The sequence below is a fragment of the Lichenostomus cassidix genome, chromosome 5, assembly GCF_008360975.1.
Source record: "Lichenostomus cassidix isolate B80296 chromosome 5, HeHo_3.0, whole genome shotgun sequence".
Lineage (NCBI taxonomy): Eukaryota > Metazoa > Chordata > Aves > Passeriformes > Meliphagidae > Lichenostomus > Lichenostomus cassidix.
The window spans coordinates 5,712,670-5,735,561 of NC_139486.1; the positions used below are offsets into that span (position 1 = coordinate 5,712,670).

Consider the following 22,892-nt stretch of genomic DNA (forward strand, 5'->3'; position numbering starts at 1 on the left):
CAGAGCACTGTCCCAGCTCTTGGAGATGAAGGGTGGAGGATCCCAGAGATCCCAGACTGTGCAGGAGCTTTCCAGAGGGAGCTGGGAAGTGGTGAGGCTGGTTTGCTCTTCCCACATTCCAACTTACTGTAATGCAAGGCAAGTCACCTCCTACCTATCATCAAAGTGGTAGTGTTTATTCCAGGGGATTTTTGGGGTGGATTTGCCTAGGGCTGGTGCCTGAGCTGGAGAGGCCATTAATTAAAGTGAACAATATTGACTTTCAGCCTCTTTTGAGAAACTGGGGATCATTTTAAAGAGACAGATCCCTAATAGGACCTCATGCCAACCCCTTGCCATTCCAGGAAGGTCGGAGCCAGCCTGGCTCATCCCATCTTGGCCTGTGCCTCCTGATCTAACAAGGATTTAACATGCCCACTACAAATCCATAGAGGAACTGACCTTCTTTCCATGTATATCTCTGTGAAAGAGGGAGATCATTACAAACAATGCAACTCTGAGCAATTAATTGCTTGCAATGTGAATATAGAAAGTATTATTTTCGCCCTGAATCCTGAGTTTCTCAGCCTGTGGAGAAGGGGTGTGAGCTCCTGCTCCTCCAGCCAGCTGCCTGGCTTGAAGCCAGTGTTTTTACCGTGCCAGGGAGCAGAATTTGGAGTATTTGGTGCAGACGCAGTGGCTGTGTCTCTGTCACCACATGCCTTAGCAGCTGGAATGTGGAGCTCCTCAAAGGGCACTCCATCGGATTTCCTGGCACTGTGCAATTCCCTGGACCCTTGGCATTTCACGGCCCTTAGAAAAGGTTTCTTGCTCAGGGCTTTGTTAGTGTTTGATGTTTTAAGAACACTAAGCAGACACCACTCTCCTAATCCTGTCAGACTTGCAATGAAGCAGATATGTAATCCTTCATGGGTATTAAATTTAATAGCAATAAAGTCTATTTAAGAATTACACTGTCCAATGCCTGCCTAAGCAGAGGAAAATATTCTTAATTTAGACTTCATCAGAAATCTATTTCCAGTTGTTATTGCCTGTGGAAGTCTCCCCTGCATGTGGGGGGGTAAAGATGAAAAAAATCAGGAACAGGCAAACCCAGATCACTGTTTTCTGGACATTTTTGGAAGAAACAATCCCCTGCAATATATAACCATGTTCACGTGAGTGCACATACATCTGTACAACTGTTTTTATATCCATAACAGCAGTTTTGGGTGCACTCAGGGGCACCCCTGTGCATAAGGAAAAGCCCCAAGCTGCATGATGCATATTCATGCCAGGGGAAGGATTTTGGGGGGTAGGAGGAGAGATGTGCTGGGGGCTGAGAAGAGGTGGAAGCTGTGCCACAGGCAGGATCAGCAGCCCTGGGAGGGATAAGCAACAGAGGGAGTTGAGTAAGGAAAGGGGGGAACATCCTTGAGGATGTGAGCAGTGAGGAGAAGTTTCTACGCCTCTGGTTTTTGGAGCCTCTTCTAACTGGGGAGCTGTAGTTTGGCATTGCTTGGGCTTGGCCCAAATGTTGGGGGAAAGCAGGTACAACTCCCAGATGGAAGGCAGGTTTCTCAGCTGAGTAAACAGCTGAGTTAGCTACCTAATTTAACAATAATATTAGTGTCTAAAAAGCTTTAACTCAGCCTCTACTTTTGGCATGAAATGGATAAAAGGTCCTTATCTGACCCTCAGTCCCCCAGTGCCATGGCTGGGAGTCCTGGTGCAGGCAGGAGGATGAGGAGGAGCTGCTGTGGTGGTGGCATCCAAAGCACAGCTCACAGTACAAGGGGAGGTCTTAAAAAGGAGTGTTCTTTGAGACTTCAGCTCAAGAAAAAAAGGAAAACTCCCTCTACACTGGCCGTGAGCTGTGCAGCAGGATGTGGTGGGCAAAACACGGAATGGTTGTTTCAGATGCTGAGTAACTTTTCTCCGAGAAGCAACTCCCATCCTCCACCCTCCAGCTATGGCACAGGGAGCTGGGAGCAGAGAATGCTTCAGAGGTGAGACCTGCAGAAATCCAGCTCGTCCAGAGCCTGTCGCTCCCTATCAGAACTCCACACAGACAAATCCTGTGTGACATGACTGCCCCCTCTGCACCTCCCCTGCTGCCCCCAGCCCGCCGGGCAGGCAGGCAAGCACACGATTTTGCTGCGGTTTACACGAAAACTTTTTCCATGTGACAAAACGAAGCCTGTGGTGTCGCCCAGACCCAACCAGCCGCGGGCACAGGAACTGCCTGACACCACGGGCTAATTAAGGAGCCTTTAAATAATTTCCGCCAGCGATATGATAAAGTGCTGACTCTCCTCGTGAGGAAGCCTTGAGGAAGGTGGCAGGATTTTCCATGCCGCCCCTCCTGTCCTACAATGAGCTAATGGCAGCTTCCCAGGAAAGCCGCTTAGCGCCGGGATAGGGATGGAGGATGCTCCTTCCCTATGAACGCACGGATCATCCCCGCCACGGGCGCTGTGCAGGGGATGGATTGCGGCGTGGGGTGACCTGTTTAGGGTGGCAGACAGCTCAGCTGGCTTTGCTCAGTGCCACAGCCCGGTGCCATCGTCTCCAGAGGGTTTTTTTCACATCCAACCAGGCTGCTCCCCAGCTCCAGGCTCCAGCCCGCCGGGTCTCCCGGGCTGAGCCTGCTCCGACACGAACGCCGGAGAGCCGGGGAGAGCTGGAGCTCGCAGATGTCTCCCCTTAAAAACCCTGCAAAGAGGGTGGAAATCCCCCGCCCCGGGCTGAGCAGGGGGGCCAGGCCCGGCACTGGGATGGGTTTGGGTTTGATCCTGATTAGAAGAGGGCAGGAGGAGCCGCAGCCAACGTGGCCCGCGCTGCTCCTAACCTCACACGACCCCGGGTAAAAGTCCGAGCGCTCCAGCCCTGCAGGGCGGCTGCTGGCAGAATTCCTCTGTGCCGACCGCAGAAAACTCCTCTGGAACAGCTCTGCATCCCGGCGAGGAGCTTTGGCTCCCGAGGATATGTGCTGGATGTGTAACGAGTCTTTTGTTGTAAAGTGAGACTTGGTGGGGGGAAATCTTTGCAGAATTTACAGACCCCTCATCGTTTTTCATGCATGTACTGGGAAAGCATCAACTAGATAGTGCTGTTGGGTCCATTTTAAAGCCACACAGGTATTGTATTTCCCACAGAGATTACATGTGATTGGAAAACATTTAGACCATACAGTTTGATATTAGCTAAAACCTGTGAGATAAACATCTTTCGGATGGAGAATTTGAGCTGTGGAAGAAGTAGCTGAAGTCCCCTAAACTTGTTTTTTTTACAGAGTTAGAAATGTGTGATAAAAAGCACATATTTCTGTGGCTGAGTCACCCCCTTGTAAACAGAGTGTCGCATTAATGCTCGCCTTGAAACACCTTCCCTTAGAGCAGCCAAGCCTTGACCCTTTCAGACAGCATGAAAATATCTATATATATATAGTTGCAGTAGATTTTCATACTGTCTGACCAGCTGCCAGCAGCTGCTTCGGATCTGCCTTCCCTGGAGGCAAGGACACAAACAGGAATCTATATTGCAGCCTCAACTTTCTCTTGAAATGTAAAATTGAATTGTAAACAAGTTAGAGAGTTTGGCTGATCACAGGCTATTCTGGGATGGGTGCTCTGTACCTGCTGACTGATGAAGGCTGTAAATTTGCTCCTGATGGAGCAATGCTGATTGAGATGGGCTGAGGATCGAGACCATTGGATTTATGTTAGACAGTGTGGCTTTTGACTCCTGGTTGTGTCCCAGGGAATGCAGGAGAGGAAAAACTCACCCGAGCAGAAGCAGCTGCTCACCTCCATGTCTGTGGCAGCACAATATTGGCCTCTTAATTTCCTACTGATTAAACTGTAGGAAAACAAAATCTGCTTTGCCTGGAGCGATTTGGCTTCAGCTCAAAAGCTTTCTCATCAAAATGAAATATCATTTGCTGTGAAACCGTTAGCAGGAGGATAAATGTAGTTATAAAAGCAGCTATTTGTAAAACCCAAGTGGGGAGCAGAAAAATGCTGTAATTTAGGGGAAAATCTCCACAAGGGCTCTGGAGGGCAAAACTCCTTATAAAGCCCAAGTTTCATCAAGATTGTCTGATGAAATGGATAATTGTTCAGCTGCCCATCACTCAGATAGAAAAGCATTTTCTTTCCTAACATCTCTCTTGGCTTGTCTAAAAGATGAGCTGGTTGATGCAGGGCTGGCAGGACCCTCCAGTCTGATATCGATGTCCCCAGGCTCAGAGGGGCGGTTGGGGACATTTTGTTTGGGGAGCACAGGGCTGGAAGTGGTGGTGGAGCCCCTCAAACACCCATGTACTCTCATCAGCAGGGCTAAGGGCTGGAAAATTGGGTACAACCTATACAATCCTATATAATGCCGAGTAAAGGGCAGGTCTTTTTAGTCCTGGGAAGTAGCCACAAGAGGGAGATGTGATTGGATGTGCCAAATTTATGTCTTTAATAGGCAGGAATATTGAGAAATTGAATATTAGTTCAGAGCTCACTAAAAGTCCAGGAAGAAATTTCACCACCGGAGCCTGTGGTTTTGGGGGCATCAAGTATCTGAGCTGAATTTTGGAAGTACTTTTACAATAACAAAATGATCCATGATGCCTTTGTACCTTAAAATCTCCTTAGCCCTGATGAAAAATTGTGTTTTCTTGAGCCTGAATTACATTAACAATTTTAAATTAAAAGAGGGGAAAAATGTCAAGCTCCCTAAAAAAAAACCCAACAAAAACAGAGAGTCAAATTTTCATCTCAAGTTGATTCAAAGAAAATTTTTGATCAGTGAACCAAAAAATCCCTCATTCAGACAGCACAGCCCTAATTATCTCACCCTTAAGGGCCGACTGACCGGGTGATGCTGAAGCATTTTGGAGTGTGTTGTGGAGATGACTTGAATCTGCTTCCCGCATTCTGTGCTTTCAGTTTAAACAAAGCATTTCCTGAAAGCCATCAGTCTGTCACCTTTCCTCTGTACAAAAATCACTTCTGCTAAAAATAAACCTCCTTGTTTCTCCCCTTTGTCTTTTTTCCCCCCCTGTCCTCCACAAACCCAGACTGATACCAAGAGCTCGGTGGGGCTGAAGATTTAGGAAGCATAGCCAGTGCTGTGGATGCTCCCTCTAAAATCCTCTCTATGCCCTTTAAATCATCTAACTCTCGACTGGCATTGTAACAATGGAGAGAAAACAGCATTTTTTTCTCCTCTTAGTGCTGCTTCTGTTACATAACTGCTAATACAGTATCTGACTTCTCTTGCCCATCCTTGGGGCTTTCAGACCTATTTACACACAAACAGACTAACACCCATCTGAAAGTCATCTCGGGCACACAGAAGGGATCCTTTTGCCTCCCCAAAATAACAATCCTTTTCTGCAGGGCACTGAATAACTGTTTGGCAAAGCGAGTGCCAGGTTGGTGCTTAGGTTAATCTGCTTAGATCGACTAACACAGTTGTGCAAGGATAGAAAATACCCAGTCAAGTAAATTACATCATCCAGGGAAAAGCTATTCTAAAGAAAGCTCACGCTTTATAAGCCTGAGCAAAATCCTGCTCAGGTAAACATTTACATATATTTACAAGCAGAAGCTTATTTCTTCCCTTGTGAAAAAGAAAAATAAAAATGGGATCTTTGAAGTTTTTTTGGCTAATATGAAAGCTTCCAACTAAATTAATCACTGGCCAAGATCCAGAATGAATTAAAAATCCATTATAATTTTTCTCACATTAGTTGTACTAAGTAGGTAAAGCCCCCAGTCCAGAAGAAAGGAGATCAAGGTGTTGCTTAGCATTGTGTGTAAGCAATGGCACTTCCCTGGCTATATTGGGTCTATCTTTGAAATGTTGTAATTCCTTCTACTGTCAGACCATATTTTAACAATCTCCATCACTCAATGCTTCCCTAAAATACATTGTTCTCTGCAGTTGTAAGTGAAATATGAGAAGGGGGGGAAAATGAGGCTAGAGTGGACAGGGGAATTTAAAGGCCATAAGCACATCTGGATTTAAATATTTAACCCCTGCTGACTCAGTTTTTACTGTCCTGTTGAGAAATGTTTTCAGTGTAAGATCTGTTGTCAGTGGTGAGACCTGACAAGAGCTGATGGTGACATGCCTGGCCGCCAGCAGCTCTCTGGTTCAGCTTTCACCAGAGGAAGTGCTTGAGCTTTAGCAAAATGAAAGATGGGATCAGAAGGTAAAGTTTGGTCTTGCAATGGAGCCTGACCTGTTGCTGTCATCCTGGGTCACATCCTTGGGAATTACAACCCAGAGGGCAAGCACCACAACAGTCTCAAGAAGAGGAAAAAGTGCCACCATACGTGTGTGGAAAAGTAGCAGAGAGAGACAGATCAGGTCTTGGGTGTCTCTGTTACATTCCCTGGCCCAGAGCCCATTCCAGCCACCTCCCAGCCCTTGCTGGAGCAAAGTGGTTGTGCAGTGACACCTGAACACATCACACAGACAAGTCCATGGGGGTAAAATCAGTGCACAGACCCCTGAACCCAGCCTGGGCAGCTGCATCATCCCTCTGTTTTGTTTTTGCTTTTGCAGAAATTTCTGCATCATACCAGGAGCTCTGCTTCAGCTTTCTGTGGTTGCACTGAAAGCTCTCCTCTAGCAAAGCTCCTTGTCGTGGTTTGACCCTTAGATTACAGTTTGGGCCCAAATATGCAAGTGTGTCACATTGGGAATTCCCACAGAATGGAGTAAAAGTAATGTGGTTGGACTACATTAATATCTAAATGCTGTGACCTTTTTTTTTAAGCCCTTGCAAATTTCACCTTGGTAGAAAAATATATTTGGCTTCAAATTAATCTTTTTTTCCTCTTCTTCCTCCCAGATTCATCTGATCAAGTCCTTGTCAGTTTTAGGAACACCTAGCTACTCCACTTATACTAATTCTCTTTTGGAATAATCTTCACTTATTACCTTTCCCTCCCATCCCTTTTATCTTCTTTTTCCTGTGGTCTTGATTCACTTTGGCTTAAAGACCCATGAAATGAGAACAGCCACATTAGTAACAATAAAAGGATAAGATTTCTGCAAGAGTAATTGAACCTTTTAGGATTTTATCTGCCTGACCATGTTAGCAAAAGGACAATTAAACAAATGTGAAATTTAAAACTGGGTATTGTGTATGATATATTGGCTTCTACAATGCACCCATGTGATCATCTGGATGGGCGATTCATCATTACAACACTTAGTACTGCTCAGAAGTCGGACAAGGCAGCATTAATCAGGTTCTCCACACTCCCTGCCCTGCCCTGCACTGCTCCAACCCAGCTCTCCTCTGCCTCTCCCTTCCCACTTATTCACCAGTTTGATCTGCCAGGTGATCTCTCCAGACCATCACTGCAGATAAACTCATCTATCCAATGTGTAAATACAGCCATAGACATGTCGTGGCAGGGTGAGGGTCATACTATCATGTCCAGAATATTCTGTGTGTCACACAGAGTCCTTGTGTTCGTAAGAATGAGAAAAGTCCTTCATAAGTGTTATTACTATTGCTATTTAGTGACAGTTTTGTCACTGGAATAAGTGTTCCTGTGTAAGTGTATATTAAATGCCCATTTAAAATCCTCAATCTATTTTTTCTGTGCTACAAATGAGCTGATAAATGATTACAGCCTGTTGGGATTATAATATGAATTGACATTCAGAAAAAAGTGTACCAGCTCCATCTGTTTGGGTTATGTAACTCATGATCTCAAGCAATCTCAGGGGCAGGATTTTCTGCATAAATAGTACAATTTCCAGTAAGGAGATTAAGGCTTCTTTGCTAGGAAAGGAAGAAATTACCAAAAAAGCTGTCATGTCAATGGACACAAATAAATCGTGTTCCAAAATACACAGGAAGACACATTTATGTCATTTAGTCCCTCTGCCTCAGATGCTCCCTCCCCACTTGTCAGAAAAAAACATTTTGCCACAAAATACCATTCATCCTTAAAACATTTACGAGACACAGTCAGCTCTATTTTCCACATGTTAACTCCTTAAAAAATCCGTGCTGCTATTAACATTGTACATTTTTACAGTTTTAATCCAAGTGCTTTTTTTTTAATATTCGTTGGCTTTCTGTAAGTGCCGGACTTCAGTAAATCCAAGCGTTGGGAAGCATAAAATATATTTCACAAGAATAAAAAGAGTCACTCAGAACAGCTACTGTGGGGCAGCCTGGCAGCAGATCCTGCTGTGTGTGATGGACAGAAAAACTCCCCCCCAGCATCTGACAGCGCTGTGTTCATGCTCCATGAAAGCAGGTGAGTTTTTATGTTAAAAACCACCTTCTTTTTTTTTTTTTTTTTTTTTTGTGTGTGTGTGTGTGTATGAGGAGAAAACTCAGTGTTTGGCCTCTTTCTGCACACAGACGGGCAAGTGTTTCTGCAGACAGACTGTTACCACACGTCACATCCTCCAGAGGCAAAGCTCCCATCAAAAGGCTGCTGGCAGAGAGTGTTTGTTAAAGTAACTCACAGTGCCAGCTCTCCTGCAGCAGCAGCAGTGGTAATGCTGCCCCAGAGTCAGCACTGCACAGGATCACTGCCCCAACGAAAATTCTCTTTGCTGGAGAGGAAAACCCCAAAGACCACCTGGGAAAGCCCCAGGTCAAGCTGGAGCTCAGTGCAGGGCTGGTGGGTCATTCACCCAGCACTGCCCAGACCTCTGCCAGACTGTGAGCTCTCACCTGCTTCTCTCCAGGGCTCACCCCGTTTCTGCCCCTGTTTATTTTTCATTTGCTGCTGCAGCTCTCATATGTACCCAGGCCCCTCTTATCTTTTATGTCTAAGGTTTTAGCATGGACTGAACCATGGCTACTCTGCATATTGCCCTTTCCCCTCCCTGGTGTCTTTTCCTTGGAAAGCCAAGTGAGTCTGGTGTGTGGTTAACAGGAAATATCATGCTGGTGGCTCCCATCTTGCTGCTTGTGCATTACCATCCCTCTGCTGAAACCACTTCATGCATGAGTCATGTGTTCACCATCCCTGTGCTCTGTGGCCACTTCCATTCTTTTACTCATTCTCTGCATGCTTCAGGAGTTCAGGGATTTCCAAGGATGTCCTGAGAAAGCCTCCCTCTTCTTAGGCTTGGTACTTTGCTTCTCCACCAAAATGGTGTGTAAACAAGTGAGGAGGCCCTCACCCTGCCCTCAGACAAGTCTTCAGGACTCTAAAATAACCTTTTTCTCCTTGTTTCACCACAGGGGAAGTGAACTTGCCCATGCTGATGTGCAGAAGGAACGGAGCAGCAAAGGGGGAATGGCTTGGCTGGAAGCTCATGTGCTCAGCAGAATCAGCAAACTGAGTAAAACTCAACGTGCTTCGGAGCACTGTCCCATTTAATTCCTGGAAAACTGCTGCTTATGGCCTGCCAAAGCAAAATATCACAGAGATGACTCAGGCAAACATTATTTTGTGTTTGGGGGAAATATGGAATTTCTGCCTTCCTTCTTCCTGTTGTCCTCTCTTCCATGCACATCCCCTCAATCAGGCAGTGAGAGAGTCCCTGTCTTCAGGGGTTATCACAATGGGTTTCCATGGCTGGTCCCTATATTCCTGGGGATAAACTGAATATTGAAGGGAAAAGCCCTGGGTTTCCCTGTCCCATCGGGCTCTGTGGGCACTCTGTCAGTGTTGCAGTGAGCACTGACAGAAGAATTGCAAGATGCTTTCACATGTATGACTGACTGTGAATTTTTCCCATCACCTGAAAGCAGAATGGAAAACTGTCCTGGTCAAGTGGAGAAGAAAGCAGTTGCTGGAGCAGGAGCTACCTGGGATCAGGGAACAGAGCCAATGACCTGAACCCAGCCCCATTTAACACCTCCTGCCCTGCAGAGGCTGCAGTCACTTCCTAAAGGTCAAAATGGTGTTATAGCAGGACATGAACTCTGGTGCTGTTTCAGAGTGATGGATCAATACCCCTGGCTTGGGAAAGTGGCCAGAGATGAGGCAGAGCCTCACTGCCACAGTCAGAGTTGGCAGCACCATGTGGCTTTCAAGCTAGTTTACAATATGGACTTGCTAATGTACTTATGCTTTAATTGCTGTTTAGCAATGAGGTGTTTGGGAGGAGTTGCCCAGACAGGAGAGATTAGAGAGGGCCAACAGAAGAAGAGATGCTAATCAATGAGATGATGGACTTTCTCTGGTCTGATATGTTGGCTAACTCCAGGAAATTATTTTTTTCCTCATACCCTTCTTATAAGCCAGCAAGAGCTTGGCCTGATTTCACTGAGATTCAGCACTTTGAAGGTGGCCACATCCAAGTGTAGCTGTGTCTGACACTGCCCATAGCCCTGGGACCAGCAGCTGCCTCTGCTTAGCTGCATTTTTCAGGTGACAATCCATCTGCACCAATAATGTTCTTGCAGTGAGATGTGCAGTTTTATAATTTATTTTAAGAAATAAACCAGTCATGCTGTCTCAGCCATGATTGACAGAAATTCATTACTCTCTCCACGGGGCTGCAGCAGCAATTTCTTTACCATCACATGCAGCAGAGGCTGCAGGACACTCAGAGGCTACAGAAACTCTGAGGTCATGTGGAAACTTTTCACATTAATGAGGGCTCCTGAACAGAGCTATGTTTTGAAAAATAAACATTGCTCCTGGGTAGTTTTTGGCTCATTTAGGTCACTTTCAGCCATTTTTTTAAGATGAGTTTTCTTAGCAGGGAGAAATAATAAAAGTTGTATGATGCAAGCTACTTGTCTTTTCTTGGTGGATTAAAACATATGAGGAATCTTTTGTTTGTAAAAAATCCCTGCTAGGATGATTAGTGGTTACCCCACAGATCTGTGAATTTGGACACTGTGAATCCCTGAGAAGCTGACTGGTTGTCTACGTGATCTAGAAGAAGTCAGTGGGCTGACAATGACCTTTGGGTTGAGCCAAGCCTATTTTGAGGGGGGAAAGGGTGGGTTTTGTTGGTTTTTTTATTGTGGCTTTTCTTTCACATCTCTGATTTTCCACTGAGAAGCCACAGAGTCAGAGCAGGCTGCCTGTCCCTGCCTTTCCTGCAGCCTGGTGCACTGGGGACACCTCACACTGGTTCTGCCCCCTCCTCTGCACATACCTGAGGGGGAGAAAGGTCACACCAAAAAGATACCTAAGGGACACTGCTCAGCCAGCCAGACTGGCTAGAGAGGAGCCTCAGATGTCACTGAGGTGATTCCCTAAGGGGTTGATTTTTCTTTGCGTATTTTCAAGCTTATATCAATTTAAAACCCTTCAAATTTTTCCTGTTACACCTGAATGGATTCTTCCCTCTCCAAAGCCCACGCTCTACTCCTGCAATTAGATTTCTTTTCTGCTGCTTTGGGAGAAGTTGTTCAGCTGCTGGTCCTATCAATAATCCACGAGCTGCTGTACTCAGGCCTATGCTTGCTTTTACCTGGGGGAGATTGCAGCAGTGCTGCCTTTTCTCAGTTTTGCGTAACAGTTCTAGTAAAATAAATGAGTAGTAGAGATGCTATTGCTACAATCCTCTTGCATTTTTAAAAATAAAGTCATGAAATGGTGATGAAATGTAACTGGTTTCTGACCTTGCTGTTCAGTTTTTTGATGACATGTTTTGTTCATGATGACCCAAGGGCTTGTCAACTAAAAATGAAAATGATATCCATGAACTTTTTTCTCATTTCTAGAAAATGAGAAAAAACAAAAATTTATTCGCTTGTATGTATCCCTCTCTGTTGGGTGCATGAATACCTATATGTACTAAAGGTTTGCCCTGAGCAAAAGCAGTCAGCATAAACAAATTTTCATTTGGTTCTGAAAATGGTGAGGTCTGTGGTCATTCTTATCTAGATCAAGTTCCTACAAGATCTTTGTTTCCCACGCTCATGAGTTGCCTCTTACTGAAGAACATTTCATTATTTAACACGTGATCTCAGATAGCAAAGTGAAGTTTGATGCATCAACTTTGTCATTATGGTTCCGAATTTTGCTTACTCAGTTCTTGGCAAACTCCTTCCATCCTGTCATCCTGTGTTGACATCTTTTGGCACCTAAATCCAGGGGTTTTCTGGGCTCTGAAATGCTGGGCTTGTTAGTTCCTAACAGAACCATGCCAAAATCTTCATTAATAATATAGGAATGCTCCCAGCCCATTCTATGCCTCCATTATGTTACTTTTTCTGATTTTCCCATGTGCTACAGTGCTCTGACAACCCAGAACTGGTGGTCCTTGTTTCACTGCCCCACTCTTCACCCTTCCTGCATTCCACAGCATCTCCAGCTAAAGGAATGAAGAGTTTGAACCAAGAAAGAGCTGGAAAGCCATCAAAGGGGATGCTGTTCCCTGTTGCTGCTGGCTAAGGTAGGTAACATGGAGAAGACACCAGGAAGAATGCTCAAATGCTGCTTTGTGGCTAAATACCTGGAGCTCTTCAGTCGCTGCCTCTGCTCTTACTTGGCCTTGGCTTTTTGTGACAGAAGTTGTTACAGTTCTGCTGGAAGGTACCTATTATACCTTTCCTAACTGGAGAACTCAGTCTCCTTTCCAAAGGACCTGATCCACAGACTATTTATGTATCTAGGTCCAACTGATTTTTATCTCAGCTGCCTGGATACCTTTGCATATCTGGACCTAAGTGTTTTGTCTGTGGTCATGCAGGAAGTCTATGGTAAGCAGAGAAGTGAAAACACAACGCAAGCTAAAGCTGTAACTACTTGTGCCATTCTTCCCTTCACTAGGAATTGTTTGGGGGCTGGAGAAGATCTCAGTTTGCTGTGAAAAACAGCAGTGTTTTGCCTCTACATTTTAATATTTGGCTTTAAAATAAAAACCCATATAGCTGCTGCAAATGATGACTATTGATTATCCTCTCAGAAACTGGAGAGCTCATTTCAGCTGGCACTGCCATGGCTGAAAGCCAATGCTGCAATTGATCATTTAATTAACTGGAAGAAAATTAAAGGAACTGTAATCTGTGTCTCAGCTCTGTTGTTATCAAGCTGGCAAAGTGCTTCATTCTGCCTAGAGCAATGATCAGTTCCTTGACCCTGCAATTTAGAAAGTCTGATTTAGGCATCCCCCCTCACCTACCCACCTGGATTTTTGCAAGGCAGGAACAACACAACAGGATCCTTCCTCCATCTGCTTGTGCTTCCCAGATTCTTCAGGGGTATCTGGCACCTCTCACAGTGGGCTGGACCAGCTAAACCCACCTCTCACCAAACTCATGAAGGTAAGATTAATGTGAAGAACCATGAAGATTCTACATTAATAGGTAGAAAATCTGAGTCTGGAAGAAAAATGGATGTACTATAGAAGTAATTTATTTAGAGGCTGAAATGAGAACATGGGAGCTCTTGAGTTCAACATTTCCTTAAAGGGATTGAGACATTGATTTTTATTTTGCTACCTAAAATAAAAAAAAAAGAGAGAACATTGTGTTTGAGAGAGAAATTACTACTCCTGAAAATCTGGCGAGCTCCTAAAGCTTTGACTTAAACAAGCAACTTGAGTGGTCTGTGAACACAGAGAGGGGAAAAAAAGATATAAGAAGGCATTGTTTTAACGATTGTGTTGCCATATCAAGAGAAGAAAGACAGCTGCTTCAAACTTGTCTTTGCATGCCTAAGTAATATGTTAATTACCTCATTCCCCCATAAAAGCCTACAGTCCTCCAAAAGGCATGTTAAAACAGACATAGTCATTAAAGCTTGCACTGCATTTTCTAATATGTTGCTGGGAAAACAAACAAACAAACAAATAAAACCTCAAACCCTTTGTCTTTTAGCTAGATCCAAGTTGGGGAAATGTTAAGCAGAAACACTTAAGAAACTGTATAATTGGAAAGAAAACATGTTTTACTGTCAAAGCAGGGGGAAGAAACAATCAGAATTTGAAACTTCTTCATGTTGGATCAGGTAAAAGAGTTTGGCCACCTTTACATTTTTTTTACAAGTGCAGCCTATTTAATTTCATCTTTCAATTTATTTTGGACTCTTTCTTGCTCTGTGTGAGAAACTTGTGGTCCAGGCTATAAAATAACAAAGGGCTTCATAGGAAGGATGAAAAGGATCAAAAGCAGGAAAAAGAAACCTCTTTCTGAACTTTCCTGCTGATCATAACTAGCTGTAGGAGTCAGAAATCTGCATGAAATTGAAATCACTCCTTCTGAGAAAGGCATATTCCCTCTGCTCTGGGTTATAATTTATGCAAAGACTGTCACCCCATTCACGCTGCTCTTGCTGGCTGCTTGTCTGGCTTCCCTTCCCTGTCCTCAAAGCACTTCACTTGTGTTTATAGTGCCTTCAAAAGGGAAGCAGTGCAAAGAAGAAAGTAAAACTAGCCTGGTAGGTCTGAGATGTTACAGGTTAATTGGCATATGGGAAGTGTCCTGCTGGCTCCAAAGATGTGGGTTAAAACCACTTTGTTGGTCACAAGGAGAACCAGCTGGTGTCCTGCTTCCCGATGTGATGACAGACTGTGCTGCCCTGGTCACCACAGCCTCATGAGAAAGCTGTGCTTGGAGTGTGTGAGCAGAGCAGAGGAGGAAAAGGATATGTTTGTGTCTCCATCTTACACAGTGAGACTGCTGGCCATGAAAACAGCACTTGGTATGCTCAGGAGTACTCAGGATCATGCCGAGAAACACCAAACCCACTGTTCAGGCACTTTGAGCAGGGAAAATTCTGCCCAAATCTCTTTTGCCTGGTTTGGTGAGAGGATTTAAACACAGCTCCTTCATGTCCCCAAGTGTTCTTCTGGAAACTGCAATTAAGGGGCTAAACCAAAACAGCTCCCAGAGGAGAGAAGGGGATCTTTGCCCAAGTTGTTGCCAAACTTTGGTCTGAGCTGGACAGGACAGAAGCTAAACAAGCATCTCTGACCTCCAAGAGAGCACTCTAGCCTCCAGACTTCAGCTGCTCTTTCCAAGTCCCATTGCTGTGCCTTGCTGCAGGGTGGAGTTACCGGATAGAGATCCTGAGCACAGACACACCTTGAAAGCCAAAACCTGGACCTGGCTTTGGCGAGGTGACAGGATCAAGCAGCACTCCTTTTTTACTGTGTTTACAGTGTGGTTGTCTCAGTTGCTCCCTCCTCAGCTGGCTCCTGAGTGTTCCAGATCTGCCAGCTCGCTGCATGAGGAGCCAGACTTCGTGCCTGGCATGCAGTGGATTCCTCCACTTAGCACTGTGGCAAAAGATTGCAGCACTGAAATCAGAAAGTCTTTCTCTAAGTGAATCGTGTAGAGTTGAAAATTAAATTTCCTCCTACAGGAAGCCTGAAACCAAACCTTGGCCCCCAGAGCCTTTGTTCATGGCTTTGACCACAAACCCGTCTTTTCTGTAAGGACAATTTTAAAATTCCACGCTGTTTTTGGTCCACATCAGGAAAACCACTATGCAATTGGCAATATCTGGTCAGGAGGAGCCTGGGATAGGCAGGATGCAGCCAACGGGTGAAACCATACAGTGTAGCCTGCTGAATGCTGCTGCTTGCCTTACAAATTCATCTGTTAAATTCCTAAATCTAATTGCACTGAATTGAACACAGTGCTTTTATTATACTGCAGATTTTGTTACCATGTTGGGGTACCTGTGTAGAATGTATTTCCAGAGAGTATTTCCAAATTCCAGAAAGTATAGTCCAGAGAGTATTTCCAAATGCCTAAGTGTACACTGACCCAAGCAGGCTTTCAGAGGTGACCATAGTTTAAAAAATGTGGATTATGCAGATGAGAAAAGAAACGTAAATAAGATCTTGGCACAAGGAGAGAAGAAGCACTGAGGTTAGCAAAGACCAGAGGAAACAACAGTTGCAAAAGGGAGATTGTGTCACCCATCACATACTCTCATTTCAGACGTTATTTTGTATTTGAGAAACAGCAGCATTAGATTCCAATGCCAGTGGTTTGGTTTGAATTTGATTCAAATTTCAATTCATTTTTCTGTTGTGAAATGAGTTGACCACCAGAGCTCTCAGGTTCTTGCGCTGTTAAGCACAGTAAGTTGTAGTAACAACCATTAGGTCATTACAGCCTGTGTCACAGAGCCCTGGGTCTGCACAGCATTTGAGACCTCGTGGCGCTTCTCTGTCAAATCAACCCTCCACAGTGATGCTGTGAGCAAGACAGGTTTTGTGGTCAAATATTGATAGACTAGGATATACCCTTCGTTACAGCTTAATTATTGAACCAATGAGTATTAATTCCCTACAGCAGGGGCTGTACTATGAAGCAAAAGCCCAGGAAAGCCAGTGCTGTGGGCAGGCTGGTTGTGACATCCCCTCTGATGTGAGCTGCCAGCTCCAGAGAGATAAATGGAGCTTCTCTTTAACACCCTCTGCCCGGTGAGTCCCTGCTCAGAAATGGTGAATATTCCTGGGAGGAAAGATGCCTTAATTAAACCCCTGATTTCTTCTCACTAAAGTCAGAAGTTTTGACAGTCGTTATTGATGGGGATGCCTTTGGATCCTAAAGAAAATGCCTACGGAGCCCATCACGGTGACACCTGGCTCATCAGCGAACAGATCTGAAGCCACAGGCAGGAGCACTTCTCACATCTTCACCTCGACTTGTTCTGCTGCCGAGTCCCTGCCGCTGTCCTCGCCGAGCCGTTTGCTGACTCATCAGCTTGTGCATTTGCCCTAATTAGTCATTTGCAAACACCATTGTATTCAGGAAGTTCTCTAACGTAAGCTGGAGTATGAACTTAGAGCAACAATAAAGGTCAAGAAAAGTGACTAAGGCATCATATACTGTAAGAAATTTCTGTTATCAGCCACTGGGAAAGCGGGAAAGAAAGTGTACATGCAGAATTTTAGTGAAGTGACGCAAAAGTTTAATAAAGGAGAGGATGTGTGTGAGGGAGAGCATTTGCTTAACATCTCTCAAGAGCTGCTACAGTATGAAATACTTAATTGCAGAACAAGTTTCCACTAACACCGTTCTGAAACACAGCTGGGTTTTGAAGCATTATTCTTTATTATGAGCTTGGGGTAAGCATGTTTGGCATGAAAGAAATGTGTCTCGTAAGGAGACCACAACACTTACTCACAGCTCCCCAGACAGTTCATGCTGGGAAGTCTGATATCTTTAAACAATCATTCGAGCAGCATTAGCAAAGTGTAGACTGGGATTTTTCTCCAGGGATTTTTACTCAGGGATCACTAACACATCTCGAGCTGGTGCGTTTGAGTGATTTAAGGTGATCAGAAGGTGTGAGAATACTCAGCAAGGAACCCTTTTGATGTAGTGCACAGCATGTGAATTCCTATAGTGGGAATAAAGGTGCACAAGTGAATCCTAAGACATCCATGTTTACAGGGACCAAAATTGGTCCCTGAAAGACTGATGGGATTGAAAATAAGAGCTTAAGGGATAGGGTAAGGCAGGTTCTGTAGGTTACAGCTGGGCAGTCCCTGGTCCAGACCACATCAGTGCCTCTTGGTCTTTGAAGGGCACTGAGATTGCAGTCAAAGTGCAGAAGAGGCTTTCACTTTCAAGTGTGCCAGGCTTACCAGGAACCACTTCAACCTCACACTCAGATTAGAGAAGCTGCAACGTCTGCTCTGAGTTGTACCAGCCTCCTCTAAGGCATGGGAAGTACCTCTGCTATCACCACTTCACTAGCAAAACTCCCCTGATGTGTTCCATGGGCTCTGATGGAGAAGGTGGCTCTAAGCTGGCCTTGTCATTTCTGCACCTGCCAGGACATCCCCCCATTTCACCACAGAAGTTCTTTAGGGGCTGTTATGTGGACTAAAATATTGCATAGCTGCAGTGCACTTCTGAATTTCTTCCTATGTTTCAGCTGCCTAAACCTCATTTTGATATATAAAGTTGTCTGTGAGCCCTTGGGGAGGGCTTCTTGGTACTTATGCAAGACACTCGAGGTTGAGTCTTGCTTAGATTGTTTTTCTTCTCGAGGCTCCAGTGAGCACAGAACAACAGAAATATCAGTAGTTCACAGCCACAATGCCACGGGCTATCGTGTTGTCACAGCTCATAAGCAAAGTAGAGCTGGGCTTTGTCCGCTTTTGGATGGAAAACCTTGGAGGAATAAAAAGAGTCAGAAGCACCTGTGCCTCTTCTGCGTCTCTGATTGCTGTGGGCAGAAGCAATCCATTTCATACAGGAACTCCTTGTGATTGCTATCAAATGTCATGGTCATGGCTTTTTCCTCTTCTTATAAATAAATAAATAAATAAACCCCCAAACACAGAACAACCATGACTGTATGCAAAAAATAACTGCTTGCTACCTGGAAGCTGGGAATCCACAGCAGAAGTGTTAGGAAGGTGCAGTACTGAAATACCATCACTTTGCCCTGCAGGTGTTTCTTATGTCACCACGTGTGCACACAGCAGCGCAAGAATGTCACTTACGCCTGTCAAAGCTGCTTTTTTTTTAAAGGTATCATTACTGCTGAGCTGCAAACTGAGTCGTTTTGTAAGGTTCAGCTCCAGATGGTCACTTGAAGTCCTTGCTAGAGGGAGCCCACAAGACTTAAAGGAACTGCTGAGCTCTGTGGGGTCGCTCCGCCTGGAACAATGCCTTTCCTGCCTCCCCGGAGTGCTCACACACACATGACCCTGAACTAAGGGCACACATCTACGGCTTTTAATTTGAAATGCATGGGCTCTGCCCCCAGTTTTCGGCTCCCCGCTCCCCCATGGCTGTGTCCTGGCTCCCAATCCAAGGAGCCGCTTGCCTCCATGGCCATGTCAGTGCCAGGTGTCCCCAGTCCAGCCCCTCCTGCTGAGCCTCCAGGGCCAGCCAAGGTTAGCAGGAGATCGCGGGGCTCTCTGATGAGCAGTCCCTGAGGCCGGACTTGCCAGGGCAGGAGCAGGGACAGGAAAATTGGGGACAGGCGCCGGGGTGATAGCGTTGGGTTCAGACCAGCCTGGATGGATAGCAGGGAAGGCAGTGGGGTCTCAGCGCAGCCCTGGTCCAGCCTCCTGGCTCTGCTGTTGGGTTTGGTTGGGGTTTGGGAAGTTGTAAAACTTGCTCGAAATGTGCTTAATTACCTGCCTGCTCCCCTTCTGGGCTACTCGGCAGTGGAGCTGTCTGTTCCCTTTAATTAATGTGAGGTTCTCAACCCTTTAACTGGAAATGGACTAGAAAACATGTCCTGTGAGGAGTGGCTGCGGGAGCTGGGTTTGCTTAGTCTCGGGAAGAGGAGGTTTAGGGGGGGCTTCACCACTCTCTAAAAGTCCCTGAAAAGAGGTTGTAAAGAGCTGGGGACTGGTTTCTGCTGCCGCGGCTGCAGCGAGAGGTCAGGAGGACACAGCTTTAAGCTGAGACAGGGGAGATTCAGATTAGATATCAGAAAACAAAAATTTCCCTGTTAGGGTGGTCAGGCATTGGAATAGGCTGGCTGGGCGGGGTGGAGTCACCATCCCTGGAGGTGTTTAGGAAACGCTGGTTGATGTGGTTTAGGGGCTACTGGGGCAATGCCAGGTGGACGCTTGGACTAGATGATCTTACATATCTCTCCCAACCTTGATGGTTGTGTGATTCTAAAGGTCCTGGGTTTTTTGTACTACGACACCTTAGGGAAAGGCAGCGGAGTCAAGCATTAAAGAAAGTTACGTGAGAAAGGAAAAAAGAGGGGAAAAAATAAAAGGGACTGACTCCTCGCGCTGTGCCCACGGGGGTGCTGTTTGTTCAGGATCCGCACGGGCCGTGCTCGGCTCCCCCCGCGGGCACTGAGGGGCTGGTGTGAGCCGGTGTGGACCCGAGTGGGGCCGGGTGGGGCTGGTGTGGGGCTGACGGGGGCCGCTGTGAGGCCGATATGGGGCCGCTGTGGGGCTGAGTGGGGACAGTGTGGGGCCGAGTGGAGCCAGTGTGAGGCCAGTGTGGAACTGAGGGGGGCCGGTGAAAGGCCGAGTGGAGCCGGTGTGGGGCTGAGCGGGGCTGGTGAGGGGCTAAGTGGGGCCAAGTGAGACCGGTGTGGGGCCGAATGAGTGGCTAAGTGGGGACGAGCGGGGCCGGTGAGGGGGCTGACTGAGGCCGGTGTGGGGCTGAGCGGGGCAGATGTGGGACCATGTGGGACCGAGTGGAGCCGGTGTGGAGCTAAGTGGGGCTGAGCGGGCCGATGAGGGGCTAAGTGGGGCTGAGCGGGCCGATGTGGGGCTGAGCGGACCTGAGCGGGCCGGTGAGGGGCCGGCCGGGCCCGCCCCGCCCCGCACACAGCGCCGCACGTGAGGCGCCGGCCCCCGCCCAGCTGAGCGCTCAGCTGACCCCGCGCGCAGGGGCTGGGCCGCGCCGCCGCTCCTCACTGGCGCAGCGCGGGCTCCGCGCCGCCCCCGCCGCCGCCGCTGCTGCCGCGCCCGCCGGCGCCCGCACCTCCCCGCAGCCCGTGCCCCGATGCTTTGAGCCCGCGCGGCCCCAGACCCGGCCCCTTCCCGGCCAGCGCCGCCATCTCCCCGCGCCCCGCGGCGGCCATTGGAGCCGCGGCCGCCTCGCATCCAGGGAGCCGGCGGGAGGAGAAGCCATCCCGCCGCCATGGACAGCCCCGGCGGCGTCACCGACAAGAAGAGGTACCGATGCCGCGCCGCCCGCCCCCCGCCTCCCCCCCGCTCGCCGCTGCCGGCCCCCGCCGGCCCCCGCTTTGTTACCGCCGCCCCCTCCCCGTCGTCTTCCCCGCCGCCCTCCCCGCGCTCCCCCGGCCCGCGGAGCGCTCCGCTCTTCCATTCCTCCTTCTCCTCCTCCTCCTCCTCGTCCCCGCCGTCCACGTCGCCATTTTGTCGGCGGGGGGAGCGGGCCGGGGCTCGGGGCTGGCGGCGGGGCCGGGGGAAGCGCTCGGTGTCGGCCGCGGTGCCGGGGAGCGGCCCGGGGTGCTCCGCGCCTGGAAACGAGCGGGCAGCGATTGATCGCGCTGCGAGCCCGCCGTGCCCCGGCTTTGTGCGGAGAGGGGCCGGCTTGCAATCTGGAGAGATTGAGCTTAAAAAAAATCCCCAAAAGCCGCTCTGGGGAGGTGTAAAGGGGGTGGCGGGTGGACAATGTGAGTTGAGGAGTATGAATAATTCACCGAGGATTGTTAGCGCAAATTAGGGGAAGGGGGGGGAATAAAAGCCTTAAAAGCCTTTGTTAGGCGGTGAAGTTTAAGGAGCCGGGGGGCTCGGGTGAGCAGATCCCGGCGGTGGGGCTTTGTGGGGGGATTAATAGCCGTAATCGCCATCTGCAGAAGGTTTGTTTATATGGATATCGATACCTTTTCTCGGTTTTTATTATTCGAGATGGGTTTTGCCTGCCCTTGTATCTAAGGGTCATCTGAGCAGGTTAAGCGCAGTAAGTGTTACAGCGTGTTAAGTTGTGCGGGGAAGGAGCCTGGCCGGCTTGTAAAATGGATGGTGAGCTTTGTGCTGAGCTGGGAGGAGGGATCGGCAGCTCCGGGATCGGAGCGCCGGGACAGCACCGGCTGCCAGCACCTTTGGAGCCTTCCCCGGGCTGGGATGGGGGAGAAGCGCCTCTCGGTCCAGTGAAATCCCAACAGGGGGACACCTGGCGTGGCACTGAGCCTTTAGGTTCTCTGCTCCAAGCTGGTGGCTCTTGAGAAGCCTGGGAGAAAATGTTGCAACCAAAATGGTTAATTGGTGCTTTGCTCTGCTGCCCTAATTTAGTGGCAGGGCTAGGAAGGGGGTTTGAGACTTAAGTTGTTTTCTGGTACCTTTTTTTTTAACTTCTTTTTTTTTTTTTATTTCTTTTTCTTTTTTTTTTTTTTTTTTTTTTTCTTTTGCCCTTGAGCATTTGTTATTTTTTACTTACCATTCTGCCCCACTGGAGGACTTTTTCTTTCTTTGCAATTTCCTTATCCTGGATGTAATCTGCTTTCTTCAAAATGCAAGAATCCGTATGCAAGGCTTATCCTTCCTTCCTAAAGGCAGGGCTTAAGAAAGAGAATTTGTTGTTTTCTGTTTCCTGCAGACAGAGTTCAAAGTTGGGAATGTTTCTTATAAAGGAATATTCAGATTGCTCCTGTTGTAGGGTTTTAATGGAAAACATAAAGCTGTGTCTGTGGTGCATTCATCCTGAGGGCTGTGGATGTACAGTTGAGTGAAGATGGCTAAGTAAAAAAGGAAGGATATGAGCTCAGCAGAGAACTTCATGGAAATCTCAAGCATTTCTCAAAAACCTGGGTTATTTTAGAAGGGTTAATGTTTGATTGTGTCCATGTTCAGAATACCTTGCAGGGAGAAGTCCTTTAGGTCCTGTTCTTTATCATCTTTGATGATAAAACTCTGGCTAATTGTATATACAGTACACCTCAGTTTTGGTATGGGTTAAGATCCTTTTATTCCTTGCCTCTCCCTCTGCTTGTGTGTGGATAGTGTTTATCTCTTGATAGTTAATGTAAAGCTTGTTGTTTACTTAATTATGTGCTGTGAGATTCCAAAAATATGGAATTTGACCAAGTTTGTGTCTCAGACTTACATAAGTGAAATTTAGTCATAACAGTATCTGGAGGTGTGGATTTTTATACTGGCCTGTTGAATCCCATTTCTGATGTAGTTCCAAGCTTTTCATGTATGTACAGGGGTCAAGACTCCCTAAAAAATCAAGTATCACCACCTTGATTAGATACTGAGTTATTTGGGTTTTAGCCATTCTTCAGTAGTATCACTTTGATGTGCTCCTCGGTTTTTCCCCAGGTGGTACAAGCAGTGAGTTTCAGCGCATGGGGTGGGTGAACCAGAGGTGTTGTGAGCTTTATTTGCTCATCGACTCTCATTTGATCCAAATTGAAGGCTTTTGTTGAGAAGTATGAGATTTTCCTCAATATTCTTTTAACAAACTCCAGTGTGCAGATGGCTGATGCAATGAAAAGTTTTTCCCCCGGTCTGTGCTGTGACACTTCACCATTAACAGAGGAGTTCTGGTACCTTTTTAAATAAATGAGCCATTTAGGGTTATGGGTTAGTTGCTATTT

General features: G+C 46.9%; 1 protein-coding gene across 2 annotated transcripts in view; it reads left to right on the forward strand.

Annotated features, from left to right (window-relative positions):
• The first annotated feature begins 20,242 nt into the window (after window positions 1-20,242).
• HIF1A (hypoxia inducible factor 1 subunit alpha) overlaps window positions 20,243-22,892 on the forward strand; it is a 34,316-nt gene continuing 31,666 nt past the window's right edge. Inside the window, exon 1 of one of the 2 annotated variants that reach the window (XM_085061122.1) lies at window positions 20,243-20,502. In XM_085061122.1, coding sequence (XP_084917248.1) covers window positions 20,468-20,502 — 35 coding nt within the window. In that variant the 5' untranslated portion in view covers window positions 20,243-20,467. The remainder of the gene's footprint in view (window positions 20,503-22,892) is intronic. The other variant, XM_085061121.1, reaches the window with a different exon arrangement.